This window comes from Indicator indicator, chromosome 5 (genome assembly GCF_027791375.1).
Source record: "Indicator indicator isolate 239-I01 chromosome 5, UM_Iind_1.1, whole genome shotgun sequence".
Lineage (NCBI taxonomy): Eukaryota > Metazoa > Chordata > Aves > Piciformes > Indicatoridae > Indicator > Indicator indicator.
Window position 1 is genome coordinate 26122185 of NC_072014.1, and position 17441 is coordinate 26139625.

Genomic DNA, 17441 nt, shown 5'->3' on the forward strand with positions numbered 1-17441 from the left:
TGGAACCAGCATGGGATATTTGGTTAATCCCAGTGGAGCAGGTGATGCTTGCAGGGCAGGGCAGGACGGTGTGCAGGATGTGGGACTGTGGGAGCATGAGCATGGGGTGGGAGTCTGGCTCCAGCGTCTCTGCATGGTGGTGCCCGTGGGATTGCGGAGGGTGCCGAGGAGACGGCGATGCTGGTTGTTAAGCGTTCCAGCGGCACAGAAGAGATCGAAACCACCGGCTAATGGGACCCATTAGCTCTTTGCAGAGAGCCAGGAATTGATCTGGGATCTCGTGTTCGTTTCTCCCCTTGCAGAGGTTGGGCACACACAAGGGCCCCTGGACGGGAGCCTCTACGCTAAAGTGAAGAAGAAAGACTCCCTCCACGGCAGCACTGGTGCCATCAATGCTGCTCGCCTCCCGCTGCCAGCAGCGCCCAACCACGTTGAGCACACGCTCTCGGTGAGCAGTGACTCGGGCAACTCCACTGCCTCCACCAAGACTGACCGGACCGATGAGCCGGCGGTGCCTGGGGCGCCTGGTGGCCAGGCGGTGCTGAGCCCTGAGGAGAAGCGGGAGCTGGATCGTCTCCTTGTTGGCTTTGGCTTAGAGAGTGCCCCACCCATGCACAACCACCTGCCCGGCCCCGTACCGGCACGCCTGACCGCCATGCCAGGCCGCCATGTGGTGCCAGCTCAGGTGCATGTTAATGGGAATGCTGCGACACTGGTGGCTGAGCGGGAGACGGATATATTGGATGATGATCTGCCCAACCAGGATGGGCACAGTGTGGGCAGCCTGGGCACGCTCTCTTCCTTGGATGGCACCACCACTGCAAGCGAGGCTGGCTACCAGGAAGCTCCCCGGGTGGGAAGCCTCTCCTCGCTGCCCAATGGGCCTTCGAGCTGCAACGGGACCGAGAAGTTGCTGAAGGAGGGGCTGTATGATGGTGAGCTGCTCTCCAATGGTGGCTACCCCTACAACAACCAGAACACCCTCACAGGCCACCACCTCCGTGACACGCTGCCTTCCCTGCGGCCCTCAGCGTCTGCTCAGGACCACCTGGCTGGCTATCCACAGCGTCCGCCTGGCTCCCACACCCCAGGCTGGCTCCAGCCTCAGCCACTGCCCAGTTCCCAGTCCTACCTGTATGGCTATGACCCCTCTGGCACCTATCATTCCCGGTCCTTCCCAGCGATGGACACAGCCAAGTACGATGTGAACCCAGTACTGCCCCAGGCTCCAGCTCGCAGCACCAGCAGCCGGGAGGCCGTGCAGAGGGGCTTGAATTCCTGGCAGCAGCAAGGAGGGAGTCGGCCACCTTCTCGGCTACAGGAAAGTGGTGTGGAGAGCCACAGCCCCAGTGTCTCCAGCTGCAGCCCCCAGCCCAGCCCACTACAGCTGGTGCCTCCGCACAGCCACAGCATGCCGGAGTTCCCCCGGACGCCTTCCCGACGGGAGATTGAGCAGTCCATTGAAGCCCTCGATGTCCTCATGCTGGACCTTGCACCCGCCATCCACAAGTCACAGAGCGTGCCCACTGCCTCCCGACAGGATAAGCCAGCAGGATCCCTGCACTCCTCCCTCTCAGCCCAGCCCATTGCTGGTCTCTACGCCCGGCCGACTCCGCAGGTGGTCCAACCGAGGTCCTTTGGCACTTCTGTGAGCCCTGTGGTCTCCGAGCCTGAGGGCAAAGCCTGTTCTCCCAGGGAGCCGGACTATGGGGTGCATGAGTACCGGGAAACTTATTTGCCCTACAACTACCAGTCGGCCCCAGTGCCAGAGCCAAGGAGCTACAGCCATTCCCCAGCCGGAGCGCCAATGGGAATCCCCCTGCACAGCACCTCCTACAGCCCTGCAGGGTCTCAGCAGCTCCTTGTCTCTTCTCCGCCTTCCCCCACCATCCCAGCACAAACTCAGATGCCCCCCAAGGGACCAGAGAGCTATGAAGACCTGTCGAGGTCGGCAGAAGAGCCCTTGAATCTGGAGGGCCTGGTGGCCCACAGAGTGGCAGGTAGGACATTTTGATTAATTGGGAAAATGGGGGTGCCTGTGTCTTGAGAAACCAAAGCTCAAAGGGGTGGGATGCACAGTGACACCAGGAACGGGAGATGTAGCGACTCCTTGTGTGTGTTGCATTCAGGCTTGGGACAGAGCCACCCGCCGTGGGGGCATGCTGGGCAGAGGATCAATTGTGCTGCTCTCCTTTGCCAAGATCCTCTCTTGCAGCTTGACATCTGCAGCAGCATCACCCAGAGTGGTGAGAAGGGGTGGCTGAGGGGTATGGGCCACTCCATCCTCACCTTTTTGGGGTATGGGGCTGGTCTGCTCCTGAAGCAGGGCCATGTGCTAGGTCCTGAGGGGATTTCTCCCTTTTGGGGAGAATATGGTGCGGTTTGAGAAGATGTTTTCACCTCTGGCTGAGGGTGTCCAGCCTGGACCCCACCTTTTGGACATGAGGCTCTCCTTGCCTGGGCATGATGCTCCGGTGTAAGGTCCCAGCAGAATGCTTGCCTAGTTTTTAATTTACCTGGGCTGCTCCCTGATTTCAGCCCTTGCTTTCCCCCCAGCATACTGGGCTTGGTGTTCTGAGCTCCTACCCAGGAAGCTGGGGTACTGCTAGAGGAGGGGGGTGTGTGCAGGCTGGCAGTAGCCTTCTGCCTCAGTGGCCCAGCCAGCTTCATTCACCCCAGGTGGTTTGAAGCTTGACCTGGCCTTGAAACGATGGTCAGTCTGAGAAAGCTTTTCCCACCCCTGTCAGAGGGCTTTGGTGCAACGCTTGGCTGGGTGCAGTGCTGAGTAGTGGTGCCATGGCTGGATGAAGACATTTGCCCTGTGCCATAGAGGTGAAACTGTGTCCTTTGACTCTCTGCTGTCCCATGGCTCTGGCTCAAGGTCTCTGGGGACACAGAGGCTCCCAGTCTCCCAGAAGGGTGGTGCCATGGGCCTGTGGATGCCTTCCTTCTCCACTGCTTCGGCTGTAGTTGAATTGTGGAGTGACATTTGGGAAGGGATTGGGGCAGTGGCCAGGCTGAGGGCCAGCTCGTGATGCTGAGGCTTGGCAACTGTATCCCTTCCAGCTCTGTGCTCAGTCCAGAAACTCGCCCGGCATTAGAGGGAGGGGGAAAAGGCTTGACTGGAAAAATCCAACAGCACCAACCTCCCAGGCATAGAGGCTGAGTCACTGCAGCACCAGGGCAGAGGGCAGGAGGGGTGCCAGCAGCAGCAATGGGGCAAAGGTGGGTGACAGAGGTGTTGGAGCAGTTTACATCCATCTGGATTCAACCTCAGTGTTCCAGGCCAGATCTGCAGAGAGACTCAGGGCTTGTGCAGAGGGTTTGAACAAACGCAAGGACAGAACAGATGCCCAAACTGTGGTGCATGTCTGGACTGAATATTATACGGAGCAAATCCTCCCTCCCAGCTATGGAGTGGAAGAAATGAAGTGGAAAGGAGGAGAGCCCTCAGGAGAGAAGGAGCAGTATTTGTAGTGGGTGGGAAATGGATGTTGAACGGTGTCTACCAAAAAAATCCATTCCCTGCAATGATGGGGTCAGGTTCTCAAGGCTGGACTGGGGTCACTCTCATTCCCCTGCAGCCGCTGGGCTTTCAGAAGAGGAGAGGCTGCCCAAGGATGGCCTCCAGCCTGTGGCCACATGTCCCTGCTGGAGCCTGGACGTCTGTGCTGAGGCAGAGACAGTGCTTGCAGGCAGCCTGACCTCCAGCAGGAACGAGGTGTCCTGAAGCCAGTGCTGGGAGGGGACAGCTGAAGGGGATGGTGAGGCACAGATGGGTTTGTTTACATTCCCCACTGCTATAAATTGACTGTGTGTCCCAGCAGAACTACGAGGAGCATCTCACACCTCCTCCATTCCCGGCGGGGAAGCGCTACTCTTCCTGCTTCCCACTGGACGGGAAGAGATGGGACAGGGCAGTGCTGGTGTCCCCAGAGGAGGAGCCAGTCCTGCAGTTCTTCAAGTCCTCATCATCTCCCAGCAAGGCATCTGGGGTCATCCCTTCTTTTCCCAGCCCTGGGCATCCTACGATTGAGGAGACCTGCATGGTGCCATCCTGAAGGAGACAGTGATGGGCATTTATGGCATTGCAAAAAGCCACATGTGACTCGAAGTCACTATTGGTTTCCCCATGGGTTTAAGCAGTGCTTGGAGACAGGCAGTTTGGGTGATGGGAAAGCAGTTCCAAGATGAGTCTGAGCTTCCTTGGACTCCAAATTTATGTGTCGAAGCCCATCTAATACTTTCTTTTGTTTTCTCTTTCTGTCTTCCTATTGTATCTTGTGACATTGTCCTGTCTTGCCCCTTCCTCTCCCTATGGGGCACTGTGTCTGTCCTGTGTGACCTCTCACCTTCCTTACACTCCCCATCATGGTACACTGGCAGAGTACAACGCCAGGCTCAGGGAACTCAACAAGAGCACCAAAGTCCCCCGTCCTCTGAACCAGCAACGGTCCTTCTCCTCTGGTTTGTTCATTTCACCTACCTCCTTTGTCCTCTATCCTTTCCCAACCATCCTTCTCCTTCCACCCCTTTTCTCCCTTCTTATCCTTCCTTCCATTTCCCTTCTCTTTTCTCCTTCCTTCCCTCTCATCCCTCCTTCTTCCCCCGTCCCTGCATGCTGTGTGCTCTGTGTGTTGCATGGATGTGTGATGCAGGGAAGCTCAACACACTCTCCCCATGCAGGCTTGATCCCCTTTCTCAGAAGGGCAATGCTCAGGGACCCCCTTCACCTCCTCACCTCCTCTGATGATGGTGAAACCCCTGGTTACAGACTCCCCTTCCCATGCTTGGTTTTACATCTCATCCAAGCCTGGCACTGTTCTCTGTGGGTTTTGTTGCTGGGCCAGATCTGGACCTTTGCTCCATCACCTCCAAGGTTTCCCCTGGCCATGGCTTACCCCCTGAAGAAGCAAGGGCTGGGGTGCAGCTCTACAGACCCCTGGTTTAGCCACTTCTCATCCTGGCAGGGTCTCATCTGCCTCAGTCCAAGGGATTTCTCCCATGGGTCTCTCTGCAGATGATGGAAGGCCCCTGGCTGTACTCGTTTTTGGTTGAAACATGGATGGCTGCATCAATGAAGTGCCCTGGGAGGAGGGGAGCAAAAGACTTGTCTGTGACCAGTGGGTTGAGTTTGGCTCTGGTGAAGAGTGGTACAGGGCAATGTCTGCTGCTGCTCCTCATGCAGGCAGGGAGCGACTTTGCATCTCTCTTTTCCCTGGGCATTGTGTGTCTCTATGTGGCTTCAGCTGCTGGGTCCAACATCTTGAGAGCCATGGGATGCATCTTTGCCTTCTCCTCTCCACTGTGGAGCATTGCCTGGCTCTTGCCTGGCAGTAGCTCCAGCATCTCATGCCCAAAAGCATCTTCCTCCTGATTTGGCCCAGAAACTTGTCTCCCGAGGCACAAAACCACCTGAGTTTAAAACCCTTCTGTTTCCTTCCCCTGACTGTTAGACTTGCTGGGAGAGGGTTGCTGCCAGGTTAAGGAGATAAATAGGCAGCAGAAGGGGTGGTAGTGCCAGGGGTGGTGGGGGTGAAGGTGGGGAGCAGGGTGCAGGGTGCTGTTCTCCCTTTGTGATGGGGAACACCCCGTCCTGCAGCCACGCAGGGCATCCTTGGAGGGCCAGCAGTGGTACTGTGGCTAAGGCAGGTTGTACATCTGTCAAGGGGGCACAATGAATGGGGGAAAGGAGAGTTTGTTTTTCAAGCATAGTTTCCAGCCCATAAATCACCCGAGGGGTTGGGGGAGCCGTGCTCAGAGCTGAGTTTCTCCAGGCTTTTGCTCCAGGCAGCCCATGAAGTTTCCCACTCTCCACCCCTGAACAATGAGTCCCTTTTTTCCCCTCTCTTCCCCTCCCTGTGGCCCCAGCCACGTTCTGTCAGAGGAGTGGAGCAGCCAAAGCCTGGTGAGCTCCTGAGTGTCCCAAAGGGCCAGATCCAGCACCCTGTAGCTGGGTGATGTGCAGCCCCAGGGGTGGAGAGAGGGGGTCCCACACTGCAGATGTGTGATGTACACTGATCGCTGGGCTTCAGCAAGCTGCTGTTTGTACTTCCCAAATGGAAAATGCAAAGCAAGCAGGCGTGCAGGACTGGAGAAGCCAGTCCTTGCCTCTCCATAGTGTTTGGTTGCTGCAGCTCACTTTGGGATGGGCCAGAGGATGTTCCTGGTGATGCTCATGCACCGTGCAGGACACCCTAAAATGCGCAGAGTGGAAAGACAAAAAGAAAATATGAGAGTTTGCTTTATTTTTGCCCAACGTTTTGTTTCTCCCTAAAGTGCTTCGTTCCCCTGAACTGAAGAGCAGGGCAAAAGGTAGAAGGTGGCCTTACACGATGCTATGCATGCCTGCAGGACGGCTTTGCAGGGACCCTCTCCATCCCCTTGTCCCTTCCACAGCCCTTTCTAATGGCCGTCCCCCACGCCTGTGAGCACCTGCAGAAGGGATCGGGAGTTATGTTTCAAAGCTGCTCTTAGTGGAATTTTCCAGGCCGCCTCCGCGGCTGGAGCCAGCCCCGTTGGCTCGCATCCCCCGCCTCGCAGCCCGGCCGCCTCTCCCCTCTGAGCCACGATTTTATTGTTGTTGCCGTTCACTGGGCTGGTTATTTAGAAATGCACCCAGGCCACCTCCCTCCTCCTGTGCTTCCAGCCCTTTCCCCAGGGCCAAGAGAGCTCTAGTGCGGGTGTCGGAGTGGTGAAGAGGGGAGGTCGACAGGCGTGAGGTGTGGGTCCTGCACCAAGCCCTGGGGAGTGAGGGGAAGCAGCTGATGGCTGGTTTTCCTCCGCCAGCCCGTGGGAAAGGAGTTGGTGTTTGAAAAGTGCATTTCCTGGAGCATGGTTCCGGCTCCTTTTTTTCCCCCCTTCTCCTAGCTCTCTTTTTTTATTTTTCTCTTTTCTCCAGTGTGCTGGCCAAGGGGAGCGTGAATGCTCCCCAGCTCTGCAAGAAAGGTGGGTCCCAGGGAAGAGCAGGAGTCCTGCAGGGATTTCAGCTGTGCCTGTGATACTCTGCGTGGTTCCCCTGCTCTGAACCTGGCATCATCACCCCTGAGCCCTAATTCACCTCTTTGTCAGGCGAGGTGGGGCAGAGACTGTGTTTTGGCCCCAATGGGTGATGGGAATTGGAGTCACAACTCTCATCCCTGCACCCCCGCACCCTCCTGCCCTGTGCTGGCTTTGTCCCCGTTCCTGGGGTTTATCTCAGCTCGTGGGGATTGCCAGACCCTGACAGCCTGGAGAAACCCATTCTTCTGTGGTGACTTGATCAATCCCTTCTTTACCCCAGGCTGTGAGCACTGGTGAATTGTGGTCCTGGGGTAGGAGATCTGGAGGGGAAATGGAGAAGAGATGCCAATCTCCCCCTTCAGGAAAGCTTTGTGCTGGGGACAGGAGATAGCAATGGTTTGTTTGAGTTCCCTGCAACATCCCTGTGTTGGGGTCCTTCTGACTTGGTGCTCCCTCTGCCTTGGTGCTCCCTCTGCCTTGAGGACTCACAAAACCAGGCTTTTTCCACTGCTGTGATTGAAGCCACATCTGTTTGTGGGAGATGCAGCTGCACGTGGCTGCCGAACGTGGCTGCCCCAGTGCTGGGGGATTCAGCCCTTTTTACCACTGTGAAGCTGGTGGGAGGTCCTGGTCACTTCCTGCTCTGTGGGGCTGGGCTGGCTGGGATGCTCAGTGGTGCCCCTTGCACCTGCTGCTAGGTTGTGGTGTCCCTAAACCGAAGTCTCATGGTGCTTGGGAGGGCTGGTGAGGATATTCAGCCACTAGCCACAACCCTGCCATGCTTTGTTGCTTGCTCCTGAGCCACTGCTATAGGGTGTATGTACTGCAGCTCAAAACTGCTGGTACTGTCTGGGGGTTAGGTGCAGGTGAGTGCTGAGGCTGCCATCTTTGCTGGGCAAAGTCCCCTCTGCGGCACGTAGCCTTGGGGAGGCACATGAGCTTTGGAGCATCTCCTACTGGTCTCCATCTCAGCTAGCAGCTCCTCACTCACCTCTCCATCCTGTGCTTGCCCCACAGGGGTTCAGTCCAGGGAGAAGGCCCCGGAGGAGAGTGCTGTCCCTGCCCGTAAACGGACTCCCAGTGATAGCCACTATGAGAAGAGCTCGCCGGAGCCCAGCTCGCCCCGCAGCCCCACTGTCCTCTCGCCTGAGGTGGTCAGCACCATCGCAGCCAACCCTGGAGGGAGGCCCAAAGAGGTGTGGTAGGGTGGGATGGGGAGTGGTACTTGGGTGAGAGGTGGCTGACCAGAAGCAGACACCTCCAGGGAGGGAGAAGGCTTGGAGTGGGGTATGAGACTTTTAGCATCCACAAGATACTGGAGAGTTGGGGGTCAATCATGTTTTTGTGGTGGTGGTGGTTAACAGGGAGGATGTGAAAACCTTCCCTTTGAGCCCTCTGCTCCCTCCTTGGGGTGTCCTGGAGGTTTGTGCCTGTAATAGGGATGGGACTGATCATTTCTCCTGCTCTCCCTAGCCTCACCTCCACAGCTACAAGGAAGCCTTTGAAGAGATTGAGGGTGCTTCCCCCACCAGCCCACCCTCCAGCGGCGGTGAGATTTCTCCCCCCATCCCGGCCTTCCCCGTCTCACCACAAACCCCTTACTCCAACCCCAGTAAGTCCTACAGCTCCGGGAGGCGGAGGGGCTCGGTGGGTGGCTCTTGACAAGCCAGAAATTTGCTAAAGGTCAGACAGCTCTGGGCTCCAGACACCCACTGCCATGTTAATCACTCTTTCTCTCCATCCTGCTCTTCTCTGCATCCCACCACTCCACACTGCCATTACCATCCCACTGCCCTCTGCACCCCATGTTCAGTAACTTTCTGTCGTCTTTTTCCCACCCTGCACTCAATGGGGTGTTTCTTGGGTGGAATCCCAAGGTGGGATAAGGAGAGAGGCAGAGTCTGAAAGATGGCATCCTTTCACCTTGTTCCTGTCCTGCACCTCCCCATATTTCATACCAGTATGGCAGGAAGGGTAATGAGGCTGCAGCAGTAGGCAAGAAAGGGGAAAGTAGGAGGGTCTGAAGACCGGGAGGGAACTTGGGGCAGACCCCAGTGCTGTGCTGCTTCTTGCTAACTTTTTCTGGGACAGGAGGGGAAAAAGGCTGGAAGATGCTAGTCCTTTGCATGCCACCTGTCTCTGCTCTTCTGGCACAGCATGCCTCCTTTCTGACTAACTCTGACTCTGTAGTCACTGTGGGTTTGTGTGGACCCAGTTTGTGTGACTGGCACCAGCGATGAACCCCAGAGAGCAGCCTCGCATTGACCCAGCAGGACTTGGACTGGACCAGTGCAGTGGAGCAGACAGTCAGCTGGGAAACCCATCAAAAATACAGCACCCCCCCTGCCCCCAAACACTTTTGTAGTCTGAATGCTAAAGGATGGTTTAGGGCTGAGGATGCTCGGGCTGGGTGCATCCTCCTCTAATGCCACATCCTGATCTCAGTGGAGTTATTCCCTGACTCCCATAGCTCAGCCCATGTGGCTTGAGCCATTCTCCCTGTGCTGTTGCTGTTCCTCCCCTGTAACCCACTGATGCATGAGCCCTAGCTTATGGGATGCATTGACTGGAGTGTGGGAGTGCCCGGGGGTGTTTGGCAGCTCGGAAATGGCCCTATTGTTCTGGGGGACCAGAGAGCTTGGCCCTGGATGGGGGTCAGCAGCTCCTTGGCAGTGGGACAGTGACTTGTTTTGGGGATGAGTCACTTGCAGAGGTGACAGGAACAGCCCAGCTGGGGATGTGGCTCAGAAGCAGTGCTTCTTACCCAGCGCCAGTTGGGGAGGCCTGGGAAGTTTGAAGCTGCAGTTTTCAGGCGTTGCCAAAGTGTCCCCTGGGGAGATACAGGAGTGATTCCCCTCCATGGGGAGATGGCAGTCCTGGGGGAATTCCCGGCCCCTGGAGGACCCTGCTGTCAGCCAACAGATGCACAGGCTGACATCAAGCCGACTTCAAGCTGACATTGTGGCTGCAAGCCGACCTGATTTAGGGAAAGCAAACACCCGCCAGGGAAGGTGTTGCTGTCTTGGTTTCCCAGGGACTTGGCTGCTCAGCTGCTCCAGCCCCAGGCTGCTGGGGGAATTTGGCCTTGGGGTGAGGGTCTGGCTTTCCCACCACCCTCTGCCTCCCGGCTTCGCTGTAGACCCCATGTCCTTACCACCAGTCAGGGATGTTCAAAAGCTGATGGAGCAATGTGCCTTCTGGTCCCTTGTGTGGGAGATGGGACCTGAAGGTCACCCTCAGGGAAATGTAGCACTGGGGAGATGGGTCAAACCTGGAAGCAGGAGAGGAGGCACAGCTGGCTCAGGGAGGTCCACCCTGCCCCATGAAACCTGTCACCCTGAACTGCCAATGCGTTGATGCCATAGCCATACGTACATATGCAGCTTCTCCTGGTGTGTACGCATGGGCCCAGAGGTATAGACCTCGTGTGCATTGCCACCCCTTGGGGAACATGCTGTACATGAACATCCTCACCTGCCCATTGAGCTGCTCTGGAGGGCAGGGTTTTTCTTTGGCAGTTCCACTCTGCCTTTTTTGGGGCTCATGAGCTGCTCTGAGACAGCACAGTCCCAGCGCAGCCAGATTTGGGGATCAGCAGAGGGTGAGATCTGGTCTGGGAGGATGGCTGCTCAAACAGGAGCAATGAAGGAGGCTTCATGCCTATAGTGGGGCCATTCTCATATGAGGAGAGTGCTGGGAGGTGGAGTCCGCTGTGGTGGGAATTGCCCTGTGATGCAACAATCTGCTTGTTCGCAGAATTACAGAATCACAGAATTGTCAGGGTTAGAAGGGACCTCAAGGATCATCTAGTTCCAACCCCCCTGACATTGACAGGGACACTTTCCATTAGATCAGGTTGCCCAGAGCCACATCCAGCCTGGCCTTAAAAACTTCCAGGGATGGGGCTTCCACCACCTCTTTGGGCAACTCATTCCCATGTACCTCCTGCCCTTTGCCCTCTCACAAATAGAGGGATTGGTGCCCTGCCCCGGGGTGTTGCTTCTTGTGAGGGCATCATCTCTTCCCAGCACCTCCTATAGGAACTGGTAGGTGGGGTGGAACATGGGGCCTCTGAAGCCTTGGGCAGCAACAGCTCCAGCCTTTCTGAAGCCTCACCTCCTACTTTTGGACTAATGCTTCTGTGTCCCCTCTGCCAACAGTGCGTTCTCCTCCTGGCCTGGCCAAGACTCCACTTTCAGCACTGGGACTGAAACCCCACAACCCAGCTGAGATCCTTCTGCATCCTGTAGGAGGTGAGTGAGGGCACAGGGGCTGCAGGTGTTTTTCAGGTAGGGAGCATCCATGAAGGTACCTATGGAAGGGTTCTCTGTCTGGAAAAGGCACTTCTGCCTCTCTTCTTGAGTCTGGTGTGTGAGGGTGCGGGGATGTTGGTGCTGCCTTGGCAGGGTTCAGCCCAGCAGGGTCTTTAGTGATGGAGGCTGGAAAACCCCAGGGTCCTGCCCCGTTGGCAAGTCCTTGTTCTTCTTGCCTTCACTCCCTCCACCCCTTCTCCCCAGCACAACTGCAGAAGGTTTGCTCTGCAGGAACTGAGCCTGCCAGGTGGAACAGTATCCATAGCCCTCTCTGTCCTGGAGAGCTGTCTTGGGGTGCAAAGGCCCTGCTGTCCTGAGGACACATCCCAGAGCAGCCAGCCAAAAAAGACCTCACTGCTCCTCAGCACCCTGGGCCCCTTTCTGGGCCATCTCAGGGCTGAGTATAATCTCCCCAAAACCCAGCTGAGCCCAGCAGGGGGGATGGTCTGGATGAGTCTGATGGGCAGGACCCTTCTTGCTCTGCCCTGAAGGGTGAGCTGATGCTTTTTTTGGTGCTAGCTGATCATCATGGAGCATCCCTTTGTGGTGGCTCCCTGCTGGGCTGTTCCCTTTTCCCCATCTGAAACCAGCCTCCTTGATTTTGAACTTCATCTTTGGGATGCCAAGGTGGACCATGTGTGTGTCTGAGGCTGTGTGCCCCTGCCTGAGTAAGGCAAAGCTGCTTAACTAATTTATCTTTCTTTGTGTCTCACACCTGCCTTCTTCCTCCTGCCCACTTCTGTTGCTCCCTTGCCCCTGCATCTCAGAGCTAGAAGGGGAGGCAGGTGGTGATTCTGAAGAAGGTAAGAAAGGCTTTTCTTTCTCTGTCTCTCTCTCCTCTGCTCATTCCCACTGTCAGAACCATTATTTAGAGCAGGCTCTGGCGTTCTGTGCCAGCAGCCTTCCCTTGCATTGGCCTCCAGGGTTGTAGGAGCCTGAGTCCTGCCTGTTCTGCTCACTTTTGAGGATGGGAGCATTGTGCCTTGTGTTGTGACTGAATTCCTCAATGTCCAAATTGGACCTGAAGGTCTGTTACATTGGGTGGTGATTGTCCATGGGGGCTGGGAACAATTTCTTGGTGGGTGGCATCCTCACCCATGGCACACCAGGGATGTAGGCATGCTGCTTTGGATGAGCCTGAGGGAGGGCTGGGAGCATCAGCCCCAGTTTTGGGCTCCTGCCCTCCTGTTCTGGCTTTGCCACTGCTGTTCCGAGCGAAAATAAACCAAAGTGCAGCACAAAAGGTCAGCAGGCACAGAGGCCACCGGCAGGCTGCTGGCTTAGTCAGCTGGGCAGCAGCGCAGCGCCGGCAGCCGGTGCATATCCTCCACCGACTGGGAGCCCGCCCAAATTTCCCCCCACCGCTCTCCTTCCTGGGATGAGCCTCTCTGAGGATGTCACAGATGGAGCTGAGCTGGGATGTCAGCTCCAGAGTGTCTGTGCTGATGGAGAGGGCACTGTGTCTCTGGGTGGCATGTCTCCTGAGGGAACAGAGGCTTCGTGCAGTGGCTGTGATTCCCTGGAGTGCTGCCTGCTCTCTAACGGCTGTCGAGTGGTTTTGCTTTCTTCTTCAATGAAACTTTGGACTCTCAAGGCCAGGATGGGGAACTGTGTGTTCAAGATGAGTTTTGAGGAGAGGATATTCTTGGAGAGTTTGCAGTGCTTCTTGTGGGCCTGGAAACCATCAGCATTTCTCCCTGGGAGTTCCTCAAAGTGCACATACCCTAAACATGAACATTGTGTAATATACTGGAGAAAGTGTTTGCTTGAAGAAAATGTTCTGCTTCCAGAGCTGGTTTTTCAGCTATGGCTTCTTGAGTACATTAGAGGAAGAAAAACTGGCCTAAAACCAGGTGTTTCCCTCCTAAGTCCTCCCTGGCTTTACCATTTCTGCCCAGCTTTAAGCCTCCACAGACCCAAACGTTGTCTCTTTTTTCCTTCCCACCAAACCCTTGGGAGCTCAAGCTGCACTATTTTTTGGTTCCTGTGGCACACCAGCCACTTGCATGATGGTTGACCCAGAGCAAAGATGTCTGGTGACCTTGTGTGGCCAGGCTCTTTCCCTGCTTCATCCTCTTGGATAACGTGATGTTTTTTTGTGGGGGTTGAATCTTCAGCCCTGAGAAGGGACCTGTGTTTTGGCTTACAGCTGTGGTGTAGCACCCTCTGCACCCAGCTGCACTCTGCGTGAGGATCCCTGACTCTCTATGCTCTGCTCAGCAGATCCCATCCCACATGGCTGGACTGTGGCTGGGGCTTGGGGGATACTCTGTCAGTGCAGGAGCTCAGGGCCTGGCTGCCACCTCCAAGAAGGTTTTAAAACAGCCTGGTACAGTTACAGTGCTGGGAATTTGTGTCCAGAGCACAGGCCTGCTCTGATTTGGGATTCCCAAACAACTGCTCACCTCCCTGGTGACTCACAGCCTTTTTGTGCTCCCACCATTTTCCAGTTTCTGGAGCCTCTTCCAAGAAAACACCAGGAGGCAAAATCAGATTTTTCAACCTGAAAGAATCCTGCCTGAAACTTCCTAGGGTTTTGGTTTTGTTTTTTTTTCTTTATTCTTTTCTCCCTGTATTGAACCAAGTGGTCACACACCTCGGCTGTGCCCCCTCTCTGAGTCCTGGCTGCTGCTTTGCTTCAGCTCCCATCTTTGCAGGAGGGGCTGGCATTTTTGAAGGTGTTTGGTCTTAACCTCTTGCAGGCTGACTCATATGCACTGTCTGGCTAATTTTAGTTGGAGTGAGGAACTGGAAGGGGGAAGTAAGTAGCTGTGAAATTAATTTAATTACCTAAGCTGCAAGGAGTTTCTTGCAGCTGCCCTGGGCGTCCTCCTGAGCAGTGCCTCATCCCCATCACTCAGAGCCACATGTCCTGCCTCAGATGCTTGTGTTGAGGTCCTCGGTCTGTTTTTGGCTCAGATCTTTCCTTAGATGGTTGAGCAGGGCTGGGCAAGGAGATCAGGCCAAGAGATGGACTCCTCCTTCCCTATCTGCAGGTGGATGGGACATAGAGATGCTGTGGGGAAAGGAAGGGGACATGTGACAAGTCTTCTTTTCAACCCCCTGATCCGGCACTGAACATGGATCTGTGCATTGGTGTTGCAGGTCAGCCGGCAGGCTTAGTTGGAGCCTGGCTGTTATGACTAAAAATGTTTGTCATGCTAATTACTACTGTGGAGCTGCCTCGGGCACAGCCAGCCTGGAGCCAGGGACCTGCAAGGATGCCCATCTCAGAGAGTTTGACGCCATCAGGTTTCCCTTAGGGTGTTGTGCCCAAGCATGGAGGCAGTTGGTGGCACTTACCAGCTGAGGTGTGACACAGCTGTTGGGCAGATGGGGCTGAAGGTGCAGCCCCTTCCTCCAGTGCCTCTTTGGCAAGGGGGAGGTGGTAGGGATGAGAAGCAGCCTGGATGGAGCAAGAAGCAGAGGGGAAAGGGAGGGCAAGGTCTGATGGCTGCTGTGGCTGGTGATGGCCAGCCGAGCCTGCTGCTCCTGGCACACGACTGCTCTGCAGCCTCGAAGGAAAATTGCTCCTTTTGGTTGTGCTTGAGAGCTCTGGTTTCAAGGCAAGCTGAGAGTGTGAGAGTGTTGGATGCTGCAGTGGAAATAACTAGAGCTGCTCTCTGGTCTGCTTCTGGAGATGGCTGGCAGAGTTGGGCCCTGCAGGGCAGGGTCCGAAGGGTATCGTTGTCAGTCCCACATGAGTCAGCGCAGGCTGGGCAGAGTCACTGGCTCTATTTTTAGGGGCTGAGGATGAGCAGGGAACACGACGTGTGCTGTGTGGCATCTCGGGTGGGGAAGGACACTGACTCAGAGCAGGGTGGAGGAGCTGTGGCATTGGAAGGGGCCGTGGTCCTGTGTGTTACAGTCCCTATGGGGAAAGTGGTGGTCACGTCTCCACTCCCTGTGCCCTGGCTGAGATCTTCAACATCTGTTGGAGCAACCTAAAGGCCCAGATGAGGCAGATGTGGTTTTGCACACCCCCTGGGCAAAGAATGATGTGGGAAATGTGTAGCTGAAGGAGCTCAGCCCAAGCACCTTCGTTGGCTGAAATGGGGACACTGGGAAGGGTGTGGCTCTCCTCGTCTGCAAGCTATGGACTCATGCATTTCCCCTTCTCTTTTGTCACAGAGCCCAGGAGCTATGTCGAGTCTGTGGCCCGCACAGCCACAATAAGCAGAGGAGGAACTCTGCCGACTACCCAGCACGGAGGCCCAGAGGTGCCCACCAGGAATGGCACCTTCACCAACTCCTTCACCACCCCCAGCCCCATCTCCACCAGCAGTCCCATTCACAGCGTGGATGGGTAAGGCAGTAGGTGCAAGTCCTTGGGGGCTGGTGGGGTCAGGGCTGAATCCTCCCTGGTGCCCAGGCTTGCTCCCACATTGAACCTGCCTTTACAAGGACTGCTATCTCTTCATGCAGGATTTGGGGGTCCCAGTGACCCATGTGGCTCACAGCCTCAAAGATACAAAGCAGGGTCACTGATTGTAACTTGGTGGTCACAGGGTCTCAGCAGCATCTTGCTGGAAACCTGTCCCCTGAGGTGGGAGGAGGGATGGGGTTTGTGCTACTCTCTAGCTGGCAGAACCCATCCCACCATTGTCTCTGAGCTACCAAGCAGCTGTGTCTCAGTTTCCTTGGGGGCCACTCACAGGAGGGTGCCAGCCAGCAGCAGGAATGAGAGATGGAGTTGAATCCTCCTTATCCTTATCTCTCCTCAGGGCCTCCCTCCGCAGCTACCCATCTGAGGGCAGCCCTCATGGCACTGTTACGCCTCCCCATGCCTCATCTGAGCATGTTTACCGGTCCCCTGTCAGCTCGCAGATGCCTTCTGCTCACAGCAGCTATCAAAACTCGTCTCCATCCTCTTTTGCAATGGTCCAAGGTGGGGTCCCGGGATCAGCATACACCAGCCCTGACTACCCTGATGGCCGAGCTGCCCTCCAGCCAGACACCCAGGCTCGGCCTCAGCCTCATGTCAATGTGGGGGCACACGTTGTACCGGGCAGCCCCCGCACCCTGCATCGGACAGTGGCTACCAACACACCGACACCACCCAGCCCTGGCTTTGGGCGAAGAGCTGTCAACCCCAGTATGAGCAGTGCTCCTGGCAGCCCCGGGCTGGGCAGACATGCAGTGGCAGTCCACAGCAACCTGGTGGCCCCACCGGGAAGCCCCAGCCTGGCCAGGCATCAAGCTGCAGCGGCCCTCCCGCCTGGCAGCCCCCTGTATGGCTACTCCAGCCCAGAGGAGAGGCGCCCAACGGTGTCTCGGCAGAGCAGCTCCTCCGGCTACCAGCCTCCCTCCACGCCGTCCTTCCCAGTCTCGCCGGCTTACTACCCTGGCACAAGCACGCCGCACTCCTCCTCCCCGGACTCGGCTGCCTACCATCAGGGTAGCCCCACACCTCAGCCCACGCTGCCCGAGAAGCGGCGGATGTCGGCTGGGGAACGCTCCAACAGTCTGCCCAACTATGCCACTGTCAATGGTAAGGTGTCCTCGCCCCTCTCCAGCCCCAGCAGCGGGGGTGCCGTCACCTTCTCCCACACCCTGCCAGACTTCTCCAAGTTCTCCATGCCAGGTAAGGGATGCCTTGAGAGTTCCCAGCGTCTCCCCATCCTGCATAGGGCTCTCCTCTCTTTCTCCTCACTGTCTGGTGGGGAAGGGCTTGTAGCTGTGTCCTGATTTATCCCTCCTGCCCATCTGCAAACTGGTGGCACCACCGGCATTCGGGGCTATTTCCTGCGCTTTCTGGCAAATCCAAACAGGAAAAGCACCGACGCGGAATCATCGTAAACAGCACCCAGAGTTGTGTACCGGGAGATCAAAGCACCCGGAGGTGGCTTTTCTCTGCCGTGGGGATGTGCTGACCTCCCAACCCTGTTCCCAGCAGGCTTTACCCCGCCAAGACCCTGCTGTGGCACTGCTTCCTTGTTTCAAATGGTTTGCTGTGCCCCGGGTGCTGCTGTGCCTGGAACGCCTTTTCTGGCTCCTGTTACAGGACACCTTATTGACGCCAAGATTGGGCTGATAGGACCAAGGGAATAAAGCTGTGGGACAGAAGTGGCTCCGGCTGCTGGGCCAGTTTTGCTTACAAGCAGGCACCCCTTTGTGGGCAGGCTG

At 56.4% G+C, this 17441-nt stretch overlaps 1 protein-coding gene across 1 annotated transcript in view; it reads left to right on the forward strand.

Annotated features, from left to right (window-relative positions):
* Positions 1-17441, forward strand: part of TNS1 (tensin 1) — a 65541-nt gene that overhangs the window by 39475 nt on the left and 8625 nt on the right. Inside the window, exons 18-25 of the mRNA XM_054381062.1 lie at positions 303-2000; positions 4387-4467; positions 8020-8198; positions 8476-8614; positions 11163-11255; positions 12083-12118; positions 15447-15621; positions 16040-16899. Coding sequence (XP_054237037.1) covers positions 303-2000; positions 4387-4467; positions 8020-8198; positions 8476-8614; positions 11163-11255; positions 12083-12118; positions 15447-15621; positions 16040-16899 — 3261 coding nt within the window. The remainder of the gene's footprint in view (positions 1-302; positions 2001-4386; positions 4468-8019; positions 8199-8475; positions 8615-11162; positions 11256-12082; positions 12119-15446; positions 15622-16039; positions 16900-17441) is intronic.